The sequence below is a fragment of the Glandiceps talaboti genome, chromosome 14 (assembly GCF_964340395.1).
Source record: "Glandiceps talaboti chromosome 14, keGlaTala1.1, whole genome shotgun sequence".
Lineage (NCBI taxonomy): Eukaryota > Metazoa > Hemichordata > Enteropneusta > Spengelidae > Glandiceps > Glandiceps talaboti.
This window is the reverse complement of record NC_135562.1, coordinates 10,385,920-10,408,534: the sequence shown is the minus strand read 5'-3', so window position 1 is coordinate 10,408,534 and position 22,615 is coordinate 10,385,920. Positions and strand designations below refer to the sequence as shown.

Here is a 22,615-nt window from a genome sequence, read left to right as displayed (position 1 = left end):
ATAATATACGCCGTTTAACCAGAAACAAAACTCCTTCCGGTTCGACGAAATCTTACTAACATTGCTAGATGTTATCGTCTGACACAAATCTTACTACAACATTGCTACATTTTATCCTCTGGGTAAAACAAATCTTACTGATTGCTACATTTTATCGTCTGACTGACAAAATCTTACTAATATTGCTACACTTTCGTCTGGATCAACACAATTTTACTAAAGTTGCTTCATTTTATCGTCTGGCTTTAACAAAATCTTACTTATATTGCTACTAGTTCGACAAAAATTCAAGTACATATGTTACATTTTAATCTACTTTAGGATGGTACCTGTGTAATGGAATGCAATGTTGGTAAGACTTTTGATTTTTTTGTGCTAGATTATGAAATGTAGGAAGTTAGAAATGTAGAGTAAGATTTGTTGTCGAGCCAGACGATAAATTGTAGCAATGTTAGTAAGATTTTTGTGGCGCCAAACGACTTTATGTTTCAGATTAATTAGCTTCTATTGTGTTAACACCTGATGTTGGTATGGCAAACATTGTCCATAATAACTAACATAGTTAAGGTTACTAAAGGTTACGTGGAAGATGTTGCCACAACATTCAAAAAGCTTCTCCCTTCCATGATATATCAATATTGCAATCACTCTGCACGGTTTGTATTTCAGATATATGGTAGTGCTCCCGAATAAACAAAAGATGTCATTTTTAGGTAAAGGGGACTATTACCTATTAGAAATTAATTTATCCGTGAAATGTCATATGATAACACTATAACAACAAACAGTTCAAATATACCTCTCGACCTTGAAGATAAAGTAAAGGTCAAAATTTAATGAGTCCTTACAAATATGTGGTACTGTACACTTGAACTACACCTTTATATACCTCTTGACCTTGAAGGTAAATGTCACAATCGAATGAGGTGTTACAAATATTTGGTGCTGTACACTTGCACTACACATTTGTATACCTCTTGACCTTGAAGATAAAGGTCACAATCGAATGAGGTGTTACAAATATTTGATGCTGTACACTTGCACTACACATTTGTATACCTCTTGACCTTGAATATAAAGGTGAGGGTCAAATGAGTCCTTACAAATATGTGGTGCTGTACACTTGAACTACACCTTTGTATACCGCTTGATCCTGAAGAAAAAGGTCACAGTCGAATGAGTTGGTACAAATATGTGGTGCAGGACACTTGAACCACACTTTGTGTTAAACAGTCTTGTATTGTTGAAGTATCAACTTGCCCACTAGGGGTCAAAATAGAATGTACATACATACTTCAATTGTGAATAACCGTAAGTTATGTATCCTATCCTGCCCAATAAAATAGCAGCTGCAAAGATAATTCTATATCACACTCACGAATAAGACTTTATTGTATAGGAAAAGTCATTGATTACTTTAAGGAAAATGACAGCATTTCACGGTTTTCTGAGCAGATAAATCGATATCCATGGCTTTCATGTATGCAGATACCGGATTGTAAGCTGGATAAAAAAGAAGTACAAAATATGCTACGTTGAAAATTTCAACAATTGTTAGACAAAGACAGTGGAAAATGCGATGAATTCTTTTAGTAGATACCGTAACGATTGAATTGATGTCTCATACATGTCATTCTTGATGTATATTCTACTTTTAATTCATTTACGACATTTATCAATGCAATGATTTATGAGTATACTCAGTCAGTAATTATTTTTACGATCTCAAATAATCGAACACGAATGCGTTGAAATGATACATATTAACGTCATTGGAAAATGATATAATGATATTTAGTCGTCCAAATAAATTGATTATAAATTAAGAAATAAAAGTATAACTTTCCACACTTTGTGGAACAAAATTCATTTCTAGTATCGACGTTCCCATCTCAAGAGACAAAACGAATCATATTTACTGAATATTTCATTGCAATACTACACAATGACTTACAGATGTTCGAGGACAAGCATACAGTTTCAGTGAGAGGAAATATATCATCGAAACTGCATGCTCGTTGTGTTCAGTGAAATTGGCTGTAAGGTTTCATGTTCACAATGAAGATAGCAGAGATTGACCTCTCACCGAGAAAGAGTTCCATTGTGTGGTCACTGCAACGTTGGCTATTTGAGTACAGTCAACCAAGTCTACCGTGTGTCTATAGTGTAACAGTAGTGGTGTGCATGTTGCTACTGTTTACAACATTAACCAAATACAGAGCAGACATTTTGGAAGCAATGATTCTTTACTATTTTTAATGTATTTATTTTAACATAAAACTTTTGTAGCCAGTCTCACTGAACTTGATACCTCATCTATAATCCAAACTGCTTGCTCATCTTGTAACGGCTGTAATTACAATTACGCGGCTACTTTATGCATCTTTATCACTCGACTTCGGTGACATTTCTGTATGAGAATCTTCATAAACCAGGTTTGTTACTCTTGACAACAGATTAGTTTGTAAACTTTAGTACCTTTCTACAAGTTTACACTGTATTGCAAATTCATCAACATACAGTGGTCTATAACTCCAGTCAAAAATAAAGTTGGAATGCAGCGAAAAGTTACAGACGAAAACAAATTTTGTTCAGTTAATTTTGTTTGGAAACATGATCAGACGAAGTCAATGGACTTCACTAGTCAAACACACGAGTCGAGGTACTTTTACAGTTCAAATGACTAGCACTCTGTCATGCCATGTAATACATAAAACTATCGGTTTATTTGTATTCTTAATAAGGCCACGTTTCCAGACCGTTTTCTTCAATGCTAAAAATCATTGAAACGTAAACGTAAAAAATTAAATCTAACTCGTTTTGTTGATTGCCTTTCTTTTCTTCATCTTTTGTGACATAATTATTAAGTTCATAAGCTATTTTGATGCCTTTAGTAAGAGGAATTTGCCGCAATTGTGCTGCCAGACGTGAATATTTCTAAATGTAGTATTTGTGCTGTGCAGTATATTTGTATGGTAATCGGAGGTCAAAGTTCACTGTGTATCAGTATTACAGATACAAAGCGTTTGGCAAATTAGGCACACAACTCAAGCATATCTCTCTAAATGTGTTCATGGGGTGTAATTCATTGAAGATTGATCAATATATCATATGAGGCCAATTATTTAACCTAAATTTCGATCGTGGCATTGACGTCAATAAACATTAACTCAGATATTTCAATTATCCTTATCGGAATATTTCATCTCGGTGAAAGTAAACTTAGGTACAGTGACGTCACCAGAATGGCTCTTTTCAGAGATTGTCACATGATGAAAGCTGAATACGATGACTCGTCTTTTTTGACTTTTTGGGTTTCGATGACTTTTTGGGTTTCGTTTGTTACATTTTTTCCAAAGATTATGTCTTAGTTCTGTTGTTAGCCCATCGATTTATGAAATTCACAGCATTGTCATATACTAGAGTACACGGAGAGTCCACGCAAGGGGTAAACCATTTGATTTTGGGGGGAGGCTGGAGGATTTTCGAAAGAAAAACTTGTCGCAGGACAAAAGTGGGGGGGGGGGATTTGTTGACCAACTCAAGACAAGACTTTGAGGATTTTTCTTAATGTTAGTTTTCTGAATTTTAAATTTCAATTGTGATCAGGAAAGGGTATTGTTATCACCTTGACATGTTAACATAACACCAGATAGCACTATTTTTTTAGTCATTGAATTTCAAAACTTTCAAGGAGCGGAAGGGGAAGACCTTTCATGTCCATATAAGGACAGGGATACAGGAATGTATACATTGAGTGAACTTCACATGACGGACATGGTCGTCCATTAGGCTTCTGACTGTAATTGGACCTTCCAATGTCCTATACTCTGAGCGGATGTTCCAAGCCCATATATGGGCATATAATACTGACTGTGAGTGGACCTTCCATGTCCATATACGGATAGAGCAATTTGGATACTCTGAATGTGTCCATGATATCCATATAAGGATAGAACGTAGACTGTGATTGGGTGTGAGTCAGTTTTTTTGGTGACAAGTATATTCATGGACATTGAAGGATAGACAGCCTACACATTCTTGAACGTGACTTGGATGTCATTCACCTCATTTGCATAATCGATAAACGATACCAAGATCACTTTCTGTCCTCCTGTTCACATTACACACACACACACACACACACACACACACACACACACACCTACCTACCTACCGACGTACGTACGTACGTACGTACGTACGAACATACATACATACATACATACATACATACATACATACATACATACATACATACATACATACATACATACATACATACATACATACATAAAATACAGGGGAAAACTTTATTTCAACATGTGTCTTATCTAAATACACAATCTTTTTGTGACTATGGAGAAAATCGTCACATCAGACACACGACGTCCGTACAGAAAAAAACACAACAAGCCCGTTTCAAGGTGTAGCTTGCCCCGTGTATTTAGTAACTCTATTGTGATATGTTTATGGTGTTGCCAACAGCTGTGTCAATGTCTGGCGGATGTAACACAACAATTACTATAACCCCTACTGCTACACCTCAGTCATTTATCATTAAAATGTGTGTCGGCTTAACTTTGTTTCAACAAATGGCAATGTTATAATACTTATGTCCTTATGTTCTTGGTGTTTCTTTAATTATTAATGTGTGCGTTATGACTACTTATGCCCTTTATCTGTCATAATGTTGACACATTGTTTGACATGTACGGGATTAGCAGTCCTCTACCGGAGCTAATATTAAAGTTTGTGTAGCGGGTTATAACCACCTCCTTGTCTGAGTTGCCGCTGAAGTCTTATCAGTATTGGATAGTGTAAGACAAAGGGGGACTTAGAAGGTGTGAATTGGGTTGACCTTTGTAGTTCAAGTAAAACCAGTCCGGCAAAGTCAGAAACCATATGCCTGCACATGGAAGTATAGAAGGGGAGCCTCCATGGTCTCAAGAATGAAATGCAAGAGTACGACCCGGACCAAAATAATTTGCCAAAATTACGAGGAGAACTTAATTACGGAGAAAAATAGTTGTGGCGAGTAGTATTAAAAATAAGTCATACTACTGTACCATGAATGGAGTAGTGACTGCACAGTAAGGGTTTAAGGATGAAGGGCACAACTGTTACCATTCAAAAGAAACGGTAAACATTTAAAAAAAGAATTTTACACAGATCTTCAGATGAGCTACACTATATAATATAAGACACATCTCGTTGTTCAGTCATATCAGGGCTTGTGAATGTTGTATGGCTTATTTCTTCGCCGTGAACACTGCATGCTGTGTGTGTCCTCACCCGAATGTGTACATTTTTATCTCAGTTATTATAATCACCTAGCGTGGCAAGGGGTGAGACAGTGTGTACTTTATCTTAATCTAGTCTAGCAAGGGTGAGATGGACTAATCCTGCCATCCTGTGAACTTGTCGGGCATAAGTACAATAGACACCGGTGGAAGGATAAACAACGCGGCTCCGCCTTGTTGTTTATCTTTCCACCGGTGTCTATTGTATACTAATAACGTGCGCACGTTTTGCATTGCAAATTGTTCTGCGCATGACGCAGTCATCGTCGTAAACTACAGCCTCTTTTACGGCACCGTTCAAGACGCACCGTCAAAAGGCAGTGTCACTGAAGAAACATCAGCTCTGGTTTGTGAGAATGGACGCTTTTAGTAGGAACGAAATATTAAACTAGTTTTCTGTCAAATTATTTGGTTCACGGAAAGACATTTTTCAACTGTGTTTTTTTAAAATAAGATTTAGTTGTCATCACATATAGAAGAAATAATGACTATTATGATGTAAAAGTAGGTACGTGTATTGCCGTAAAATGTGCGTTCTATTTAGTTCCCAGAGACATACGCATAAAACCCACAGAGCATACACGGCGAAAACACTACCGTGTACACACATCTCCACATGTTCCAAATGATACTCAGTAAAACGTTAGACATTTCAATTCAATCAAACGACTATTACTACCATGATAAATGTTTTGTAATTCAATAAAGTCAAAGTATAGAAGCTTAACGTCTGTTGCTGACTACATTACTCTCAGTTTCTCAAAACGGTGATTCTTTCCAGGTCTTTTGGGTAAAAAATAATCAGATTAAATGTATGCAAAGAAATTAACATGTAATCAATAATGCATGTGACGATTTATTGACAAAACGTCAAATCCCAACAACAGTCCTTATTGAAAATACAAAAATAAATTCTACTGATTAAAAAAAAAGAAGCATTTCTTAATCATTTCGCCAAAGAAAAGAAACCGAAAAGCGAATCGAAGCTGTATACTGCTGATCATTGCAAATGTGAGCGACGATCGAATAGCATGAGAAACAATCATTGAAATGTTTCGCTCTATGCAATGAATTGGTGACATGGTAAGTATTCTTTATTCTACTTTTTTGTACGATTGTGATGAAACTTGTCAAAGTAGCATAGAACAAGACGAGCTATACTATGACGGCATAATAAGGTCAAAGGTCAATCACGACTTATGCCGTATGCACGCGCCTAGCCTAAACAACACTTTTTACAGGTGGAATATGGGGGTTTCGGTTTGTGGGATGAAAAATAATATGGTGACCATATGTTTTTATCTATTTGCTGTATACACAAAGCTACAATTACCCGTCACACAGAGTTTAGATAAGAATCTGAAGTTAATTTTAGTAGATTTCGTCCAATTCTCTATAGATACAACATTTTGAACAAAATGTTCTATTTATAGACTCTCAACATAACACAAAACAGACGATATTATAATTTGACAAAATTATTGAAGTCTATTAGTGGGGCAACAAAATGGAATGAAAAAAACGACTAAGCTAAACATATTGACAAAATATGCATGGATTTCAGAATGTGTGCATTTATGAATTTTTAGATTTTGGTGATTTTTACCAATTTTTGGCGATTTCTAATTTCTAGGAAATATGGTGACCCCCTTTCTTCTTTTCACATTTAGTATATATTCTATACACATGTAAAGTTTCGTTTGGAATCTATGGTTAAAATGAAACGAGCGGACCTCCTTAAGTTAGTTCTCCTTGGCTTTTCAATTATGCAGGAGTTAAATTAAATGAATGTATCATTACACATTGCATTGAACTTTAACCCTTTTGAATTATTTAATGCTCATATATTGACTATATATAGAGATATTTAGTATACATTGAAACATCTTCATTATACATGACTGTATAAAGGTCACGAGAACTTAATTGGTAGAATGGTATGATATTAATAGCAACTCGTAAGTCTACAGAGCATGTGGTCATAGTCAGAATACAACACGTAGACACTTCACTTCTTGTCGCATATTCAACTTAGTCACATGTCATGTAATATCATGTATGTACCATCATATAGATATTATCAACTGTATCTATTATTACATGCCCCAAAATTGCCATTATTTCATTAGGAGTATCCAGGATATTTGTCGCATATGTTGCCCACTGTCATGCCTTGACTAAATTGAGATACTAGAGATGTAAGCGATATATATATATACTAATATATATATATATATATATATATATATATATATATATATATATATATATATATATATATATATATATAGTATATATATATATATATATCTGTGTGTGTGTGTGTGTGTGTGTGTGTGTGTGTGTGTCAAAATGTTCACGCGGAGTGTGGAAAATATTAATAATAAACATAACGCCTTACTCTAATCGTTTACGTCTTCAAATCAGGTTGTTATCCGCCCTTCCTATGTTCACCAGTTTACCATCCGATTCCCAGGGGCAAACGACCGTTTTAATTGTATTTCATTATTTGTTTTGTTTTGTTTTGTTTTGTTTTTTTTTTGTTTTGTTTAATTAATTCAAGTCTTATACAATGAATGTCTTTTAAGACTACTGACATTCTTTATAAGTAACCAGAATAGCAATCATGTGACTTCGTTCTTTCCGTAAATAAACGAAATTTATTGTGCATCCAAAAATTCGCCAATTACACTCTGGATGTATTTGCAATAGTGACGACTAGTATATTATCTTTTGTTGTATCTTGTTAATAATTTACATTGTGGAAAGAGTCACATCAATTACACTCCAAGGCTATTGCTTCGTGTAAAAAAAGAAAAGAAAAAGTTGAGATATTTATCACATCTAGCAAAAGTGTTGACTTAAAGATAATATAGTGGCCAGCGTTTAGGGTCAAAACATTGGAAACGTCATTATATTTGACTTTGCAGTAATAAATGAATGTTCCTTAATCAGAAAGAGTCGATGGAAATAACGTCCAATGCGTTGATATCGGACAGGGTTCATGTGTATAGGTGTTCAATTATGCATATTGCAATAAAATGTTAGTGTCCTGTTATCATCATATTCCTTGTTATTGTACTCTCATTATAACAGAATGACATACTAGTATGACACGCTTCAGTGGAAATATGGGACAATACACACACACGTGAACTTAATTTGCATATCTGTAGTATGCAACATACCAGCATTATGTCAGGGAAGATGAAAGGGCATGACATTGGTGATGAAACTTAGAATTCGCTTTTCTATTTAAAAAAATAAATAAAATAAAAAATTTAAAAAATACATAATTTTGTGAGGGTGTTTATTTCTCGCTCTTATCGGCCATCTCTACTGTAAGACGTCCCGCCATTATTGAAAACAGACGTTTTATATTGATACTACCCTGTCTTGCGTGCTGTATAAATGCAACATTATTATACATGTGGCATTTGACATTTGTATTGGGAAGATTGCTTCAGACCATTTATAGGGCATTTTAATCTGTACAAAAGCTCCAACCGCTATCTGCAGTAGATTGGTTTTCTGTAAAATTTCATCAAGTCGGGGTTTCTTCCTGATTGTCAAATAATTATTCATAAGCTTACAGCTGACAACTCGTGTTGCAATAATGATACCGCTATTTGCAGTCATGGATTCTGATAGTAGAAACATTACAACGTCACTTTGCATTTGTCATCGAACGAACTGAGGTCTGCATTTTATCTTTGTACTCTATGCTTCAGTATTCATGATATTTTTCAACAAATAAAAGAAATCTAATGAATACCTAGGATTCCTTACCTATAGTAATTATTCATGTAACTTTCAGCTCGTGTTGCAATAATGATACCGCTATTTGCAGTTACGGATTCCGATAGTAGAAGCAATAGGCCTTTCCAAAATTTGCCATGGTGGCGCTCTACTTCCTGTCTGTGTGTGCCTTGGGGGTATACATGGTATAAGTTATTTGGTTAATCATAAAGCACTACTGCTTTCCTCGATGTTAGAACAATACGAAAAACATCCCTGATTTACACTTCTACAGAATACCAAAAAGACAAAACTCTTAAGAAACGGTACGATGAGGTGATGATACCCCCAATTTGGGCGAGGGCGCTGAATTCAATTTCCTATTTGCAATCTGGAATGGCATATACAACTCCACGAGTATTTGCCATCGAACGAGCAGATGTCTGAAATTGATCTTTATAGTCTGTGTGTCGGTATTCAATATCTTTTTAACCAATAAAAGGAAACTAAGGAATATCAAGAATTACTTTTAAGTGGCTTATAAGTCACATTTCCTGTACTAGTTTTCGTGTTTTACGACACACGAATATGAATGAAGCGCATGAACATACAGAGCCACTTTAAATAAAATGTTGTTAACTTTGAACAAACTAAACCTATTCATTCTTGAACGAGTTCTTTCGGGTAGATATTATTTTATAGTAATAACTGTCCTTTTCCAGTGGGATTTTTTCCCCATATATCTGGAAAATTTAGCTTTTAATAGAAACTTTGAAAAAAGAAAGTTTGTGGATTGGCTTAGAAGTTCGATAAGTTCAAAAAAGAAAGTTTGTGGATTGGCTTAGGGGTTGGGTAAGTTCAGAAAGGTTATGTTGTATTTGACATCATCTTTAACAGACCCACTGAGGTGCAAACCAAACCGAAGATTCAAGTAGTCTTTGTATTCATTGACAGTTGATAAACTTTGACATCCGTACGTGTCTCACTGGTAATGATGTGATGAAAATTGGCGCCTCCTGATATTGTGAATCATTTGGGAAGTTCAATGATTTGTAGAATGACGTAATGTTATTTTTTGACTTATTATTTTGCTATTTACTTGACAGGGGTGACGACATGGAACAGGATAGTGTCTATTAATACATTAAACCATGGAGGGAGAGAGAGAGAGAGAGAGAGAGAGAGAGAGAGAGAGAGAGAGAGAGAGAGAGAGAGAGAGAGAGAGAGAGACAGAGAGAGAGAGACAGAGAGAGAGAGCCAGACACACACACACACACACACACACACACACACACACACACACACACACAAGAAAAGAAAAGAAAAAGAGGCAATATGGTTCGTATCTTTGATTATATTAGCTACCACTATACAATAGCCAGTCCTGAAATATATTAGTCTCCTTTGTGAAAAATGTGTCCATTTTGTTTTATGAGTCATGGTGTTATCAGCGTGACATCAAGGTATATCAACCGGAATGCTAGTTAGTAACAAATAAATACAGTTTTAATTCATGCAAGTTATTTTACCATAAACTAAATCAAACCAAATAACTCCATTTTATTTCCAGTTCTGTGGTTTGTGTAACTTGTAACGTTTCTAATAACCTATGTGTATTAAATGTTTATGATTCCCATTGTGTAGGGGATGTTATAGAACAGTTGTTAAACCATTCATTCGCAGAGTACGACGTGGATAGCATACCAATATGGCCAAACCCATTAAGATACCTAAGCACAGATTTGAATTGGTTTTCACCAGTACATATAAAGACAGGTTGAAGTACAAGAAATGTGTCATTTGGTTTCAACGTCTGTCCATATAATGCATGATGACAATAAGTCAGATATGATGCATATATAATATCAAATCAAATGCATACTTGAGACACATATTGATTTGATCGTAGACTATTCGCACTTCAACAGTAATATAATATGCTATGAAATGAATCATGATGTCACTACGATGGATTCTACCTTAATGTATTTCTATGAAATAATAATCTTTCCTCTAAAAATCTACCTATACGTCATGTTATACAAATTGTTTTGATGACCTAAATACAAACAAATAAGATTTCTGGTCGTTTAAAGAAACAAATCACTATTTTGTAGAGATTCAACTTTTTGTCCTTTATTTCACATTGATCAATTTGATTTTGGGTTCCTCTATTCCCTCTGTTTTCAAACAACAAAGATACATAGTATAAATCAGTTTGTATTAGAAACTGTATTTGTTTGCTTTTGACATTGTTATTCCTTTACCCAAAACAAATATATTGGCCTGTTAACTCCGCGAAAGCAAGTGACAACACTGTCACGGTTGCAAATGCATTCATATATCAAAACTAGCAAATACTTTCATGTGACAATCCCATGGTAAAATATATTATACTTCATATGGCAACACTGTAACAAATACTTCTATGTGGCAACATTGTGGCAAATGCCTTTACATGGCCACACTGTGACAAATATTTCCATGTGTCAACACTGGCAAATACTTTCACATTGCAACAGTGTGGCAAATACTTTCATATGGCAACACTGCAGCAAATTTTTTTTTTCAAGTGGCAGCATTGGAACATATACTTTCAGATTGCAACACTGTGACAAACACTCAGAAAGAGAAAGGTTTGAACATGGCCTTGGAAATTTGCCAATGTCAAATAGTGAAGGGAAGCATGGTTGAACGCGTTTTCCACTTCAGTGTGAACAAGCTATTGTGAAGGCATGCTGTCTGTTACCATGACTACAACACATCTACTTAATCCTCTGTGTTTTAAAATTACCTACCAAATTCTCCCATTAGACTTTAGAAGCCAATCATCAACTTAGCAGTTTTTTCTAACACTTTCTAGAAGGTTTTTTCCCACTGGGAATACAAGGAATATGTTAGGATTTCCCATGATTATCCAAGTCAATGATTCGGTGTGTTTTGTAGATATTGCTCCCAATGGAGTGACCAGGCAATCCCAATGGTTGGCATTGTGTGGTCACAAGTCAGACCACTGAAGTATTTGTACCATCCTAGTGTTCACGTAAGTTCACCTAAAGAGCACTCTCCTATCACTCTTCGTAAAATTGATGGGGTATTTATACTTCACAGTCTAATGGCCTATGGAGGATTGAAATGACGAGATCAAATCTATCGGATCCCATGGCAACGTTTCCGTAGCCCCAGGGATAGATATTGTGCGATTTTATAATTTTCTCTTCATATTCGTTGTCACGGGTTTTCGAGTAAAGTTAGTTTGAGAGCTTTACATCAAAGGTTAGTCTCAGGAGAAACGTCGCAAAGATCAAAGATCATGATTGGTATTGGATTTCATTAACTAGTACAGTCTGGCTATCATCTCAGCTATTATTTCGATTCTGCATCTTGTATTTCAACCGACATACTTACTTTAGGGAAATTCACATTGAAATTAAGATGAATATTGAATGTGTAATTTCCGTAATATATCCATTGTTTGATTACCTGTACAACATATTGTATTAGTGAAATGAAAAATTTAAATAACTGCTAACATTAAAATGTCTGTGTGTCTGTCTGTCTGTCTGTCTGTCTGTCTGTCTGTCTGTCTGTCTGTCCGTCCGTCTGTCTGTCTGTCTGTATGTTTGTCTTTCAGTATGTGTGTATGTATGTATGTATGTACGTATGTACGTATGTACGTACGTACGTACGTACGTATGTATGTATGTATGTATGTATGTATGTATGTATACCTCTCCCTCTGTTTCTGCAGTTCTGCATGTCTCTCTGCCAGTCTGTCTGTCTGTCTGTCTGTCTGTCTGTCTGTCTGACCGACTGACTGACTGACTGGCTGGCTGGCTGGCTGGCTGGCTGTCAGTCTGTCCATCTGTCTGTCTAGATCTGTCTCTCCCTCTGTTCTTTTCTGTCTGTCTGTCTGTACGTCTGTCTGTCTGTCTGTCTGTCTGTCTGTTGGTATGGTAGTTGGTAGTTATTGGAAACCCTCTACTCAACACGGTTGGCGTTGAGAAAGTACAAACAACAGAAACCTACAGAAACATGTCATTGTGATGACATTGACAGTGTTCATTTACACCAATCCAAAAACATTAGCCAACTCCAAATTCCATTTGTTATTTTAGTTGTATACGGAATCGTTAAAGGAGTAAATATTTACAAACACGACTTTAGATTTCTATAAACCATGTTAAATATTCCTATTAAACATTTCGTAACAGACAGGAATACGATTACAGTGTGAATCTAGACCTGGATGATAGCATTGTACGTCTCTGGAGTAGACATACAGCAAACACAGCGATACACACTAGGTCTTTCAAAACTAACATTCGCCATGGTATTGTATAAGTGAGAATAACCTTTCCTTTTGTACGTATGAAATTACATTTAAAAACATTATGTTATCACAAAACGTGTTCTAGGTATTACGAAATGTTTATATATTATATTTTTACAACAATTTTTGTTCGGATTCGCTTATTGCGTGATGACGTGTTATAGGCCCCGGGGGTTATAGGTAACACGCAATTGAAAAGTGCAGTCATTAACAGTCATTGCTGTATACTGTGCCAATTTGATTGTTTTAACTTATAGTCCTGGTTGCTTAAGGTGAAAGCATTTTGATGACAAAATATCGAACTGCATCCAGACAGCAGAACCTTGTCTAGATAGATTGGTCGATAAAACGTGCACAGTGCAAATGTCACGGGGTTTCAATACATTTCACGTCCCTGGACTTTCTCATATCTTTCACTTAAGTGTCTACATACTTGTTACATTTTCAGTTTGTTATAAATCACTACGCCACTGCTGTCCACTCACGTATGATAGCACATGATGGATCATGGTACAGTGAAAGATAATTTCGGCTGTCTTCGTTTTAGTTTTACCGTAGTTCTAACACATCGACGGGTGCATTGGACTTTCTAAGAACACATCAGATGTTTTGTGTCATCAGCGATTTAAAATGTCTGTCATGTCTACAGAGTTGGATGGTCATACTTTTTATTTCATTTTTCATCCGCATAAATGTTTCCTACAAATGATTTGAATAAAGGGAAACGATACAATTGTTTTCTATTCTCACTAGCTGTATTGTTCGAGTATACATACAAACAGGCCAATCTATAAAGGTCAATTTGAACAGGCCATACATACATACATACATACATACATACATACATACATACATACATACATACATACATACATACATACATACATACATTGTTTAGGATGTTTAGGTATCTTTGATAGCCCATTCTGATATAAAAAATAAATACAGCTAACAAGGGGCAAACATTCTCTCTCTCTCTCTCTCTCTCTCTCTCTCTCTCTCTCTCTCTCTCTCTCTCTCTCTCTCTCTCTCTCTCTCTCTCTCTCTCTCTCTCTCTCTCTCTCTCTCTCTCTCTCTCTCTCTCTCTCTCTCTCTCTCTCTCTCTCTCTCTCTCTCTGATTTAATATATTAACAAATATTATATGTTCCATGTCATAACCCCTGTCAAGACAATAGCAAAATAATAGCTCGAAAAATCTGAAATATGAACCTTGCTTACAGGTATGTGTTACGTACCAGGGAAATATGAACACCCGCTTTATGATATCAATGACCCCATGAAATATTATAACAACTATATTATCATGTGATACTAGAAATAGAATGCGTATAACAATAGTCATTGTTGACATGTTTGAAGGTCAGTAAGTGAAAGGACTGTAAGAATGAAAGACATGCATTTACACGTGTTACTATTGTATTCAATAAAAACACACTTGTTAGCGATTACTCTTAGCAATCTGACCTTTGACCCAAATACATCGCTACGTTCAGTGTCTGCATCCGACTGTGTGGTTAATTTCCACGCAAAGTTATTAAACATTGACTATCAATACTACGAACTGGTTACCATGGTAACTAGGATATTGGAATGGGGATGTGTTTTGTTGCACGAAGTCATTTGAATCGCTTTAAATGACTCTAACCCAATTTGGCTGGCACAATAGGAAGAGATGTACAACCATCTGCTGTATGTCTATAGGGATCACATAGTAATTAAAATGTCATCAGTGGTGCCGAGTCGATCGCTCCTCGGTGAAAATTACCCATCAGATTATTTCACACCTTTTTATTTTAAGCTTGTCCTTACTTTTTTGGTTAATCTAGATTTTAAATATAGATAAAGCCATTAAATGTACTGTATATATATTATGTATATATATGTATATATATACCAGATTGGACACATGGGTAATCTAAACACACTGAACAATGTGAGTTCACGTTACACTATGGACACTATAAGCTTAAAATGGAAGGGGCGCTTTAAAGTGGCACAAATTGAGTTTACACACTTTCTACTCTTTTTTTTCTTTTTTTTTCTTTTTTTTTCTATCGAGTGAAAATACATAAACAACACTTCCTATAATGTTAATGTCTTTTTATGACATTACAGTTATTGTCTTCTGGTATTGTTCAAATCGTTATTTGCATATTTGAGATTTCCAATTGACATTTTTTTATACGTATGATAAATTACGTCATTAGATTAATGTTTCTAAGTTATATGTATGTATGTATGTATGTATGTATGTGTGTGTGTGTGTGTGTGTGTGTGTGTGTGTGTCTGTGTGTGTGTATGTAGCAGGCTTCACAAATGATACTGAAGCAGGGACGTATAAACCGACTCCCGCTGTTTATACGTCCCTGACTGAAGTAAGAAGAGTACTGCGAGTAGCTTTGCTATCTGTAGCATGTACTACGTCATATAAAACGTACAAACCTAGATTTGTGTCCCTTTAATAAAAAAAAAATAAGTGTCATCCACAATATGAAGTGTTCTCTACGAATCAGGTATGACTCGTTATTAGAGTGGGTTTTTTTTAGAAAAATAGGGACGAGAGGTCAGCTACAATACTGACACCATGGACACTATAGAGGATATGCGTTTAGATTTAATTTATTACGTTTTATAGACAGACATATCAATCACGATGTAAGTTTGTCTAAAATGGTGCGACGACGCGGATTTCTTTTTGTTTATTCTCTACAAATCTGTCATTCAATCTACTATTTATGGCAGGTACTGTTCTTTTTATTTAGTACTTTAGAGCAAGTGTGTATGTGGGGCAGATGTCATTTACTTGTTCATGATTGGATCTGCAGTTGTCTTCACTGAGGTAGGGAGGGTTATTTTTGTGTTTCTCCACGGATCTGCAGACTGCATGGGCTGGACAAACAAACAGTCACACAACATACCGACGCGAGGGTATTTAAGTGATACGTGCGCTGACCAGAAACAATTCTTTCTTACATGCTTTGTGCATCTGTATATACAGAAACTACACCAATTCTGTAAATTTGAATAGTAATTTATCATTAGCCGTTATAGCTGAAGCATTTGTGGAATTAAAAAAAATCAAAATATTAACTTTTTTGTACATGACATAACGGTTTTGTATCCTTAAAGCCCGTGGAATAAATCTGTAACACGTCCATGTTTTTGTTTTGATTTGTTATGGTGACGTAAAATAAGGAAGTATGTGTAAATCGGAGTGGGTAACCAATGACACTAAATAGAAAGCTAAGGTCTGCCCATTTCATAGCTAATTTGTCACCAAGGAGATCATATGATATTAGTAACTTATCGGATGGTTAATTATGATTTGGAACAATTGGGCTGTTGGTGGTGGAATTTTGGTTTCCATGCCCCGACACGAAAAACTTGCACTCGCAGAGAGAACTACTGAAGCGTGAACGGTTGATAGGTTAAGATTACCCATTCTCACAAACCACAGTTGTTATTTCTTCCGCGACACTGCGAGATAAGGGGAGAACCATTTTATTTCTTGGGGGTGGAGGAAGTGGATATGGCAGCAATTTTTTTCCCATCACTGTGACAGCATTTTTTTCTATTGTCAGTCCTGCATCAAATTATTTTTTCCATATGCAGAAGCTATGCAAATTTTTTTTCTCGGTTACCAATTTTGTAACGTGCGGTTCATAACTATACCTACATATCTGAACCCCCCCCCCCCCATCCAACATCACAAATATTGAAAATATTAGCGCCTCCAGAGAAAATGGGAGAATCGGATTCCCAAATTTTGCTGATTTCAGTACATCGCAACAATTTTTTTTTTACTTCTGTCTGTTGGAACAATTTTTTTTCTCAAGCCATTACGGGATCAATTTTTTTCTCCTTCACCTGCCGACAATCCCCCCCCCCCCGAAATCAAATGGCTCTCCCCTAAAGCCTTTTACGGCGCGTTTGGGACGGCTGTGGTTTACGACGATGCGATTACTGTTAAGTTTGCATTCGTTGTTTCAGCAGTAAGTCAACGACCAACCAACGTGTGTATGGCAATCATCTTGAATGATGAAAGGTCACACTCATGCCAGCGTCGTAGTCACATTTATCAACCTCTTTAACGATGTAACTAATTGAAGGATAAATAGTGATGGTATGTATATATTTATAGATATGTGCAATAAAAATATAAGTAGGTTCCTATTATCAGAGAATGGTTCGTAGACATTTGAACCGGATCCCCTGCTGCCAGCTGAACCATAAAGTGTTATACCCCTGCACGCAGTCTACTACTGGTCTTTAGTAATGTCACTAAACATTGGTAAAGAATATCGTCAACTGTCGTTAATATGTAGATGGGTCCTTTGGCTAAGTGGTTGCACTGAATGCGATGAATATTTCATACCGTCTACTAACAAATCCACACCTGAGGACTGTCAGACTGTCGTTTCTAAAAACGGACAACTTGAGAGAGCAAACCTTAAGAAACTTCACAGAATCACAGACAACTAAGAAGATGAACATTTGTGCTTTTTCCTGTGGATTATTTTCGTCTTTTGCATTGTTTTTCCCCAAAATTAATTCGAGATGGATTCTATTCATGAAATTCATGGTCTAATTTCCTAGGAAGTAGGTAATTTCTTTCCTACTTGCTGGCTGTAATGAAAATTTAGAGATAGCGTGGATTGTTTTATTTATTACATTTTATCCCATAATATTATTCTGATTTGCATTATACCATATAAACCATATCATATTATATTATTGTTTTTATTTTCCACTTCAATCGTAAGTTATGATACGCATTCATTCCTTTCTAGTTTATTGTGTTGTTACATTACAGTACACTACAGTACACGACACGACACGACACGACACGACACTACACTACACTACACTACACTACACTACACTACACTATACCACTTCACTACACTATACCACTACACTACACTGCACTACATCACAGTACAGTGCAGTGTAGTACATATAGTACAGTACAGCACAGCACAGTATAATACAGCACAGTATAATGCAGTACAGTACAGACAGTACAGTGTAGTACAGTACAGACAGTACGGTGCAATACAGACAGTACACTACACTACACTACAGTACAGCACAGTACACTATATTATATCATAGTATATTACATTACATTACATTATATTATGTAACGTTGTGCCATGTTGTTATGTTGTGTTATGAAATGTTATGTTATGTCATGCTATGCTATGCTATGCTATGTTACACTATGTTATACTATGTCATGTTATGCCGTGTCATGTTATGTTATGCTATATTATCTCATATCATATGAGGTTATTACACACATTTTACTGAATAAAAAACATATTCATCAAACTAATCCAGACGGAAAGATGAATCCATATAGTTGACAAGGATATCTGTTATCACGATTCCTCACTGTCTAGGTAGTATTCCCATTAATCCGTATTCCCTGCAATCGTAATGATCGTTTCCCATTCCCAATTTGCCTTCTTACAATCTAAGTACATATTCCTTGTATATTCCCCCAATTACTATCATTATCCATATTATATTCCCTCTTGTAAATGTAATGCTTTTAAATCCCTAAGTTCCCTGCTGTTTTTTCCGGTGTCTTCCGGACTGTACCACTGATAGGGTCAATGTCTTTAAACAGAGTGGTGTCATGATACACCCAGCATCCATCGACTTTGAATATTAATAAATTAAAACTGCCCACCTGTAGTTTGACCCAATCACGCCCACTTCCAAATTCTGGAGGTTCATACAACTCTTCCTAATCCGTACGTTTACTTCCAAATTTCTGTTATTGTTGAATATCACAGGAATTATTTTCCTGCACTTTCTGTGAATCCTGTTTTTATATTCGAACCCTTTCGTATGTAGTTCTTCAATTCATACCCCTTACGTTGTATACAACTCTATCACCTACATCTACAATCCTCTCTACACCTGTAGTTTTTATTGACGACTATAGCCATCTGCAGTTGTCAAGGTTCACACTTTGCCACCAACAGCCCCCCCCCCCCTCCCCTGTGGCAAGGTAATACACGTACACATCGGACAGCCTCCTGTGTAAATCATTTATTGGCAAAGTTAGCCGGCTGATGAGTCAGACAAGGCAATAACGTAAGCGTGGAGAGTTTCAATATGTTACGTTTGAATGGACACTCTAGATATCTGCAGTGCTATATGCTATCCATCAATAAGCTTAGATAGAGATTACAGTATATGCTACGCTTTGTCATCTAATAACAATTGTTTGTTGTTCAGTTCTACTATATATATATATATATATATACAACAATGCAGACAGCAGCTTGGTGGTATTAATTGTGAGCTTGATGTGTTCTATTGCCAATATATCCTAATGAAGGCCACATCTGTTGAATTATTAAAATTCATATATTTACACAAGCATACCGACTCTATACACCAGAAACGGTTATTCCACAAAGTGTAGGCCTAAGTGGTGATATTGATATTCTGAACACTTCACACGAACTCTTATCATGTTTGCAATAACCAATGATTGTCTTTCATCTCGCCACTTGTTAACGAAATTGACATGTGACAAAATTGCGTATATTTCATTGTGGAAGTCAAAACACGTAGGAATAGTACATGTACCTTGTTTTTGTAAAAGCATACATTCATGTCACATGACCTGCGACCGACTTTCTGTTTGGGCTTATTGTCTGGCATTTATTTATGTTTTGTGTAGATCATGGAGTCCCATTGTAATATACTAGTAAAACGTATAAAAACCACATGTCCATAAGCCCGTCTCACATCACTGAGATCACATTCACTCCAAATGAATCGTGCGTGTCCGTATGTAACGCTCTGATAAACATACATTACGTCACCAACAACTATATTTTCACGTATTTTAGTTAATGTTTTTAGAATGCTACTTACAATTTTAACAAGGTTTTCTAACAAGCAAGCATCTACCTATGTACTAACGCTATGTTTATCTTGTTTGGCATCCAAGTTTTTATTAAACAAGGTGAATCGCAAGATAATCGTCCACCTAAAATTATAGTTAGTCACCCAATTGTTCCATTTCGTTATTCATTCAATACGCACAACTTCATAACCCACAAGTATGAAAATTATTATAGGTTGATATAGCTTTGATATTCATTGACGCTTGGTTTGGTTTCATTGTTTACTTCGCGGATATTGCATTTAAATTGAAGTGTCTTCGGGTATAAACAACACAAAACTGTTAGTTTTTTTAGAATGTTCTATATACATTCGATCTGTTCGCTATTTGAAGTAAAGACTGTGAGGTTTTTTTAACGACAGTGTTTTGTATGTTATATTTTGTAGCTGCATGGATGAGTGGAAACCACTTCATATACGTGCATATTGTTCTAAACAGTACGTTTGCGTGTAGGTTTTGGACACCTGCGATGGGGTTATGCATGTACTAGTAATTCCTACAACATGTTACCGGCATTGTGCGCTTTAACAGCACGCTGATTGAAAATATGTATTTTGAAATCCATTTTACAACATCCAAATATACAAAGCAGAAATCTGCAACGGTGCGGCCACAATGGATCCCAACCGTTCAGTTGTCGTGTTCACTGAAAGCCAAAATAACTATACATTCGTTCGATTGAATTGCACGGAAATATCCACCTAGTAGCAATATAAAGAATCTACATACCTATATAGACTTGGCTAGGTACTTCTCCATGGCAATAGTGAATCAGTATAAAAACCAATAAGATATATTTGCCGAACTCCATAGCTACAGCTCTGTTCAAGTAACATTGAATCGTTCTGTTGAAATACTTATGGGTCTCACGTTGACATCGTTAAAGGAGTTAACCCTCACGCTGTCAGCTGGTCTCCCTCCAGTGGCTGCTACTCGTTCACAGTATCTGAATAATTCATTCACGTCGGTTTATAACGGACTAAATCGCCAGCTTTTGATCCCCCTAGTGGCAGGCTATGTATATCACGTTTAACTTTCGGTACATAATTTTCCCCATGAAGTGTTGTCTCCTGCCATCGCGGCAATTGCGACTGTTTAATCTCGTTACCGTCAGTGATAATATATAGGGGTGGCGGTGAAAGGTGATGGTATCTTATTTTACCTATGCAAATAATGATAATTTGATGTGACGTTGAATGAGGGCGCACTTATTTGAATGGGTTTGTTTTTCACAGAAACAGAGAAAGAAAGAGACAGCGAGACAGAGACAGACAGACAGACAGACAGACAGACAGACAGACAGACAGACAGACAGACAGACAGACAGACAGACAGACAGACAGATTTTACTTTTGTTTACTGGAGGGGGTGCACACACAAACATACACACATAGCTAGACATTGAAAATTGCCAATACTTTTACCACCAAGATTTGAGAACGTTTACTTCTAACATAAACTGTCAAGTCACTCACCACAATACGTATATGATATCCATATTGTCAGACACAATTGCAAGGTTTAGCAACGAACGTAGAAAACACACAGTGTCGTGTATATAATAACATTGCCCCTGGACCACGCCCCATTTTGACTTATATTGTAAGAACGATGAACTTCGAAGTCATCGAACATTGTCTGTTTGATAAAGGAACTAGTCCATTTGTATAACTTTCCTATAGTTTTATTACCAACGTTTCGAACAAAGGGTTGTCAGAATTAAAAGAAAGGTACAAATCTGAAAAAAAAGTGGCAAGCTTAGTTGAGTGGGGATAAAACCAAACAAGGTAAAAAAAATAGTTCTATCCATTTTTCCGTTCTAGTCGTTTCTCCTTTATATCCCATTATTTATCGTTTACAGTTATCTTTTCAACCAATGACAATGGAAAGGGTCGCTTCTATAACTTTCTATGCTTCCACATTGTTTGTTTGTTTGTTTGATTTTTATTACTACTCTATTGTTGCATTGCCTTTTATAATCTACCCTTTTGTTCCTTTTCATTCAGACCCTGAAGAAGACCTGTCTGAGGTCGAGGCTTTTTGAATAAAGTAACTTAGGGTCAATTTTTTTCACGAACACATTTCTATATGTTAGGTCCATATGTCTCAAATCCCCTTGGTACAGCCCAGTAAATATAGAACTAATGTATATTGCCATTTGCATAAAAATGCATGGGAAATTTTGCTTTACATGAACATTGATCATAAAAGAGGAGGATAAAAAAATGAAAACTAAGGAATGGAAAGAAATAAACAATAAAACATTGAAAAGATACATTAGTGAAATATAAAAGCAGGGGAAACGTAGG

At 36.0% G+C, this 22,615-nt stretch overlaps 1 protein-coding gene across 1 annotated transcript in view; it reads right to left on the bottom strand.

Moving 5' to 3' along the window:
* LOC144445177 (glutamate receptor ionotropic, kainate 2-like) overlaps positions 1–21,393 on the bottom strand; it is a 60,811-nt gene extending 39,418 nt beyond the window's left edge. Inside the window, exon 1 of the mRNA XM_078134719.1 lies at positions 21,036–21,393. Coding sequence (XP_077990845.1) covers positions 21,036–21,117 — 82 coding nt within the window. The 5' untranslated portion in view covers positions 21,118–21,393. The remainder of the gene's footprint in view (positions 1–21,035) is intronic.
* Between the last annotated feature and the right edge of the window lie 1,222 nt (positions 21,394–22,615).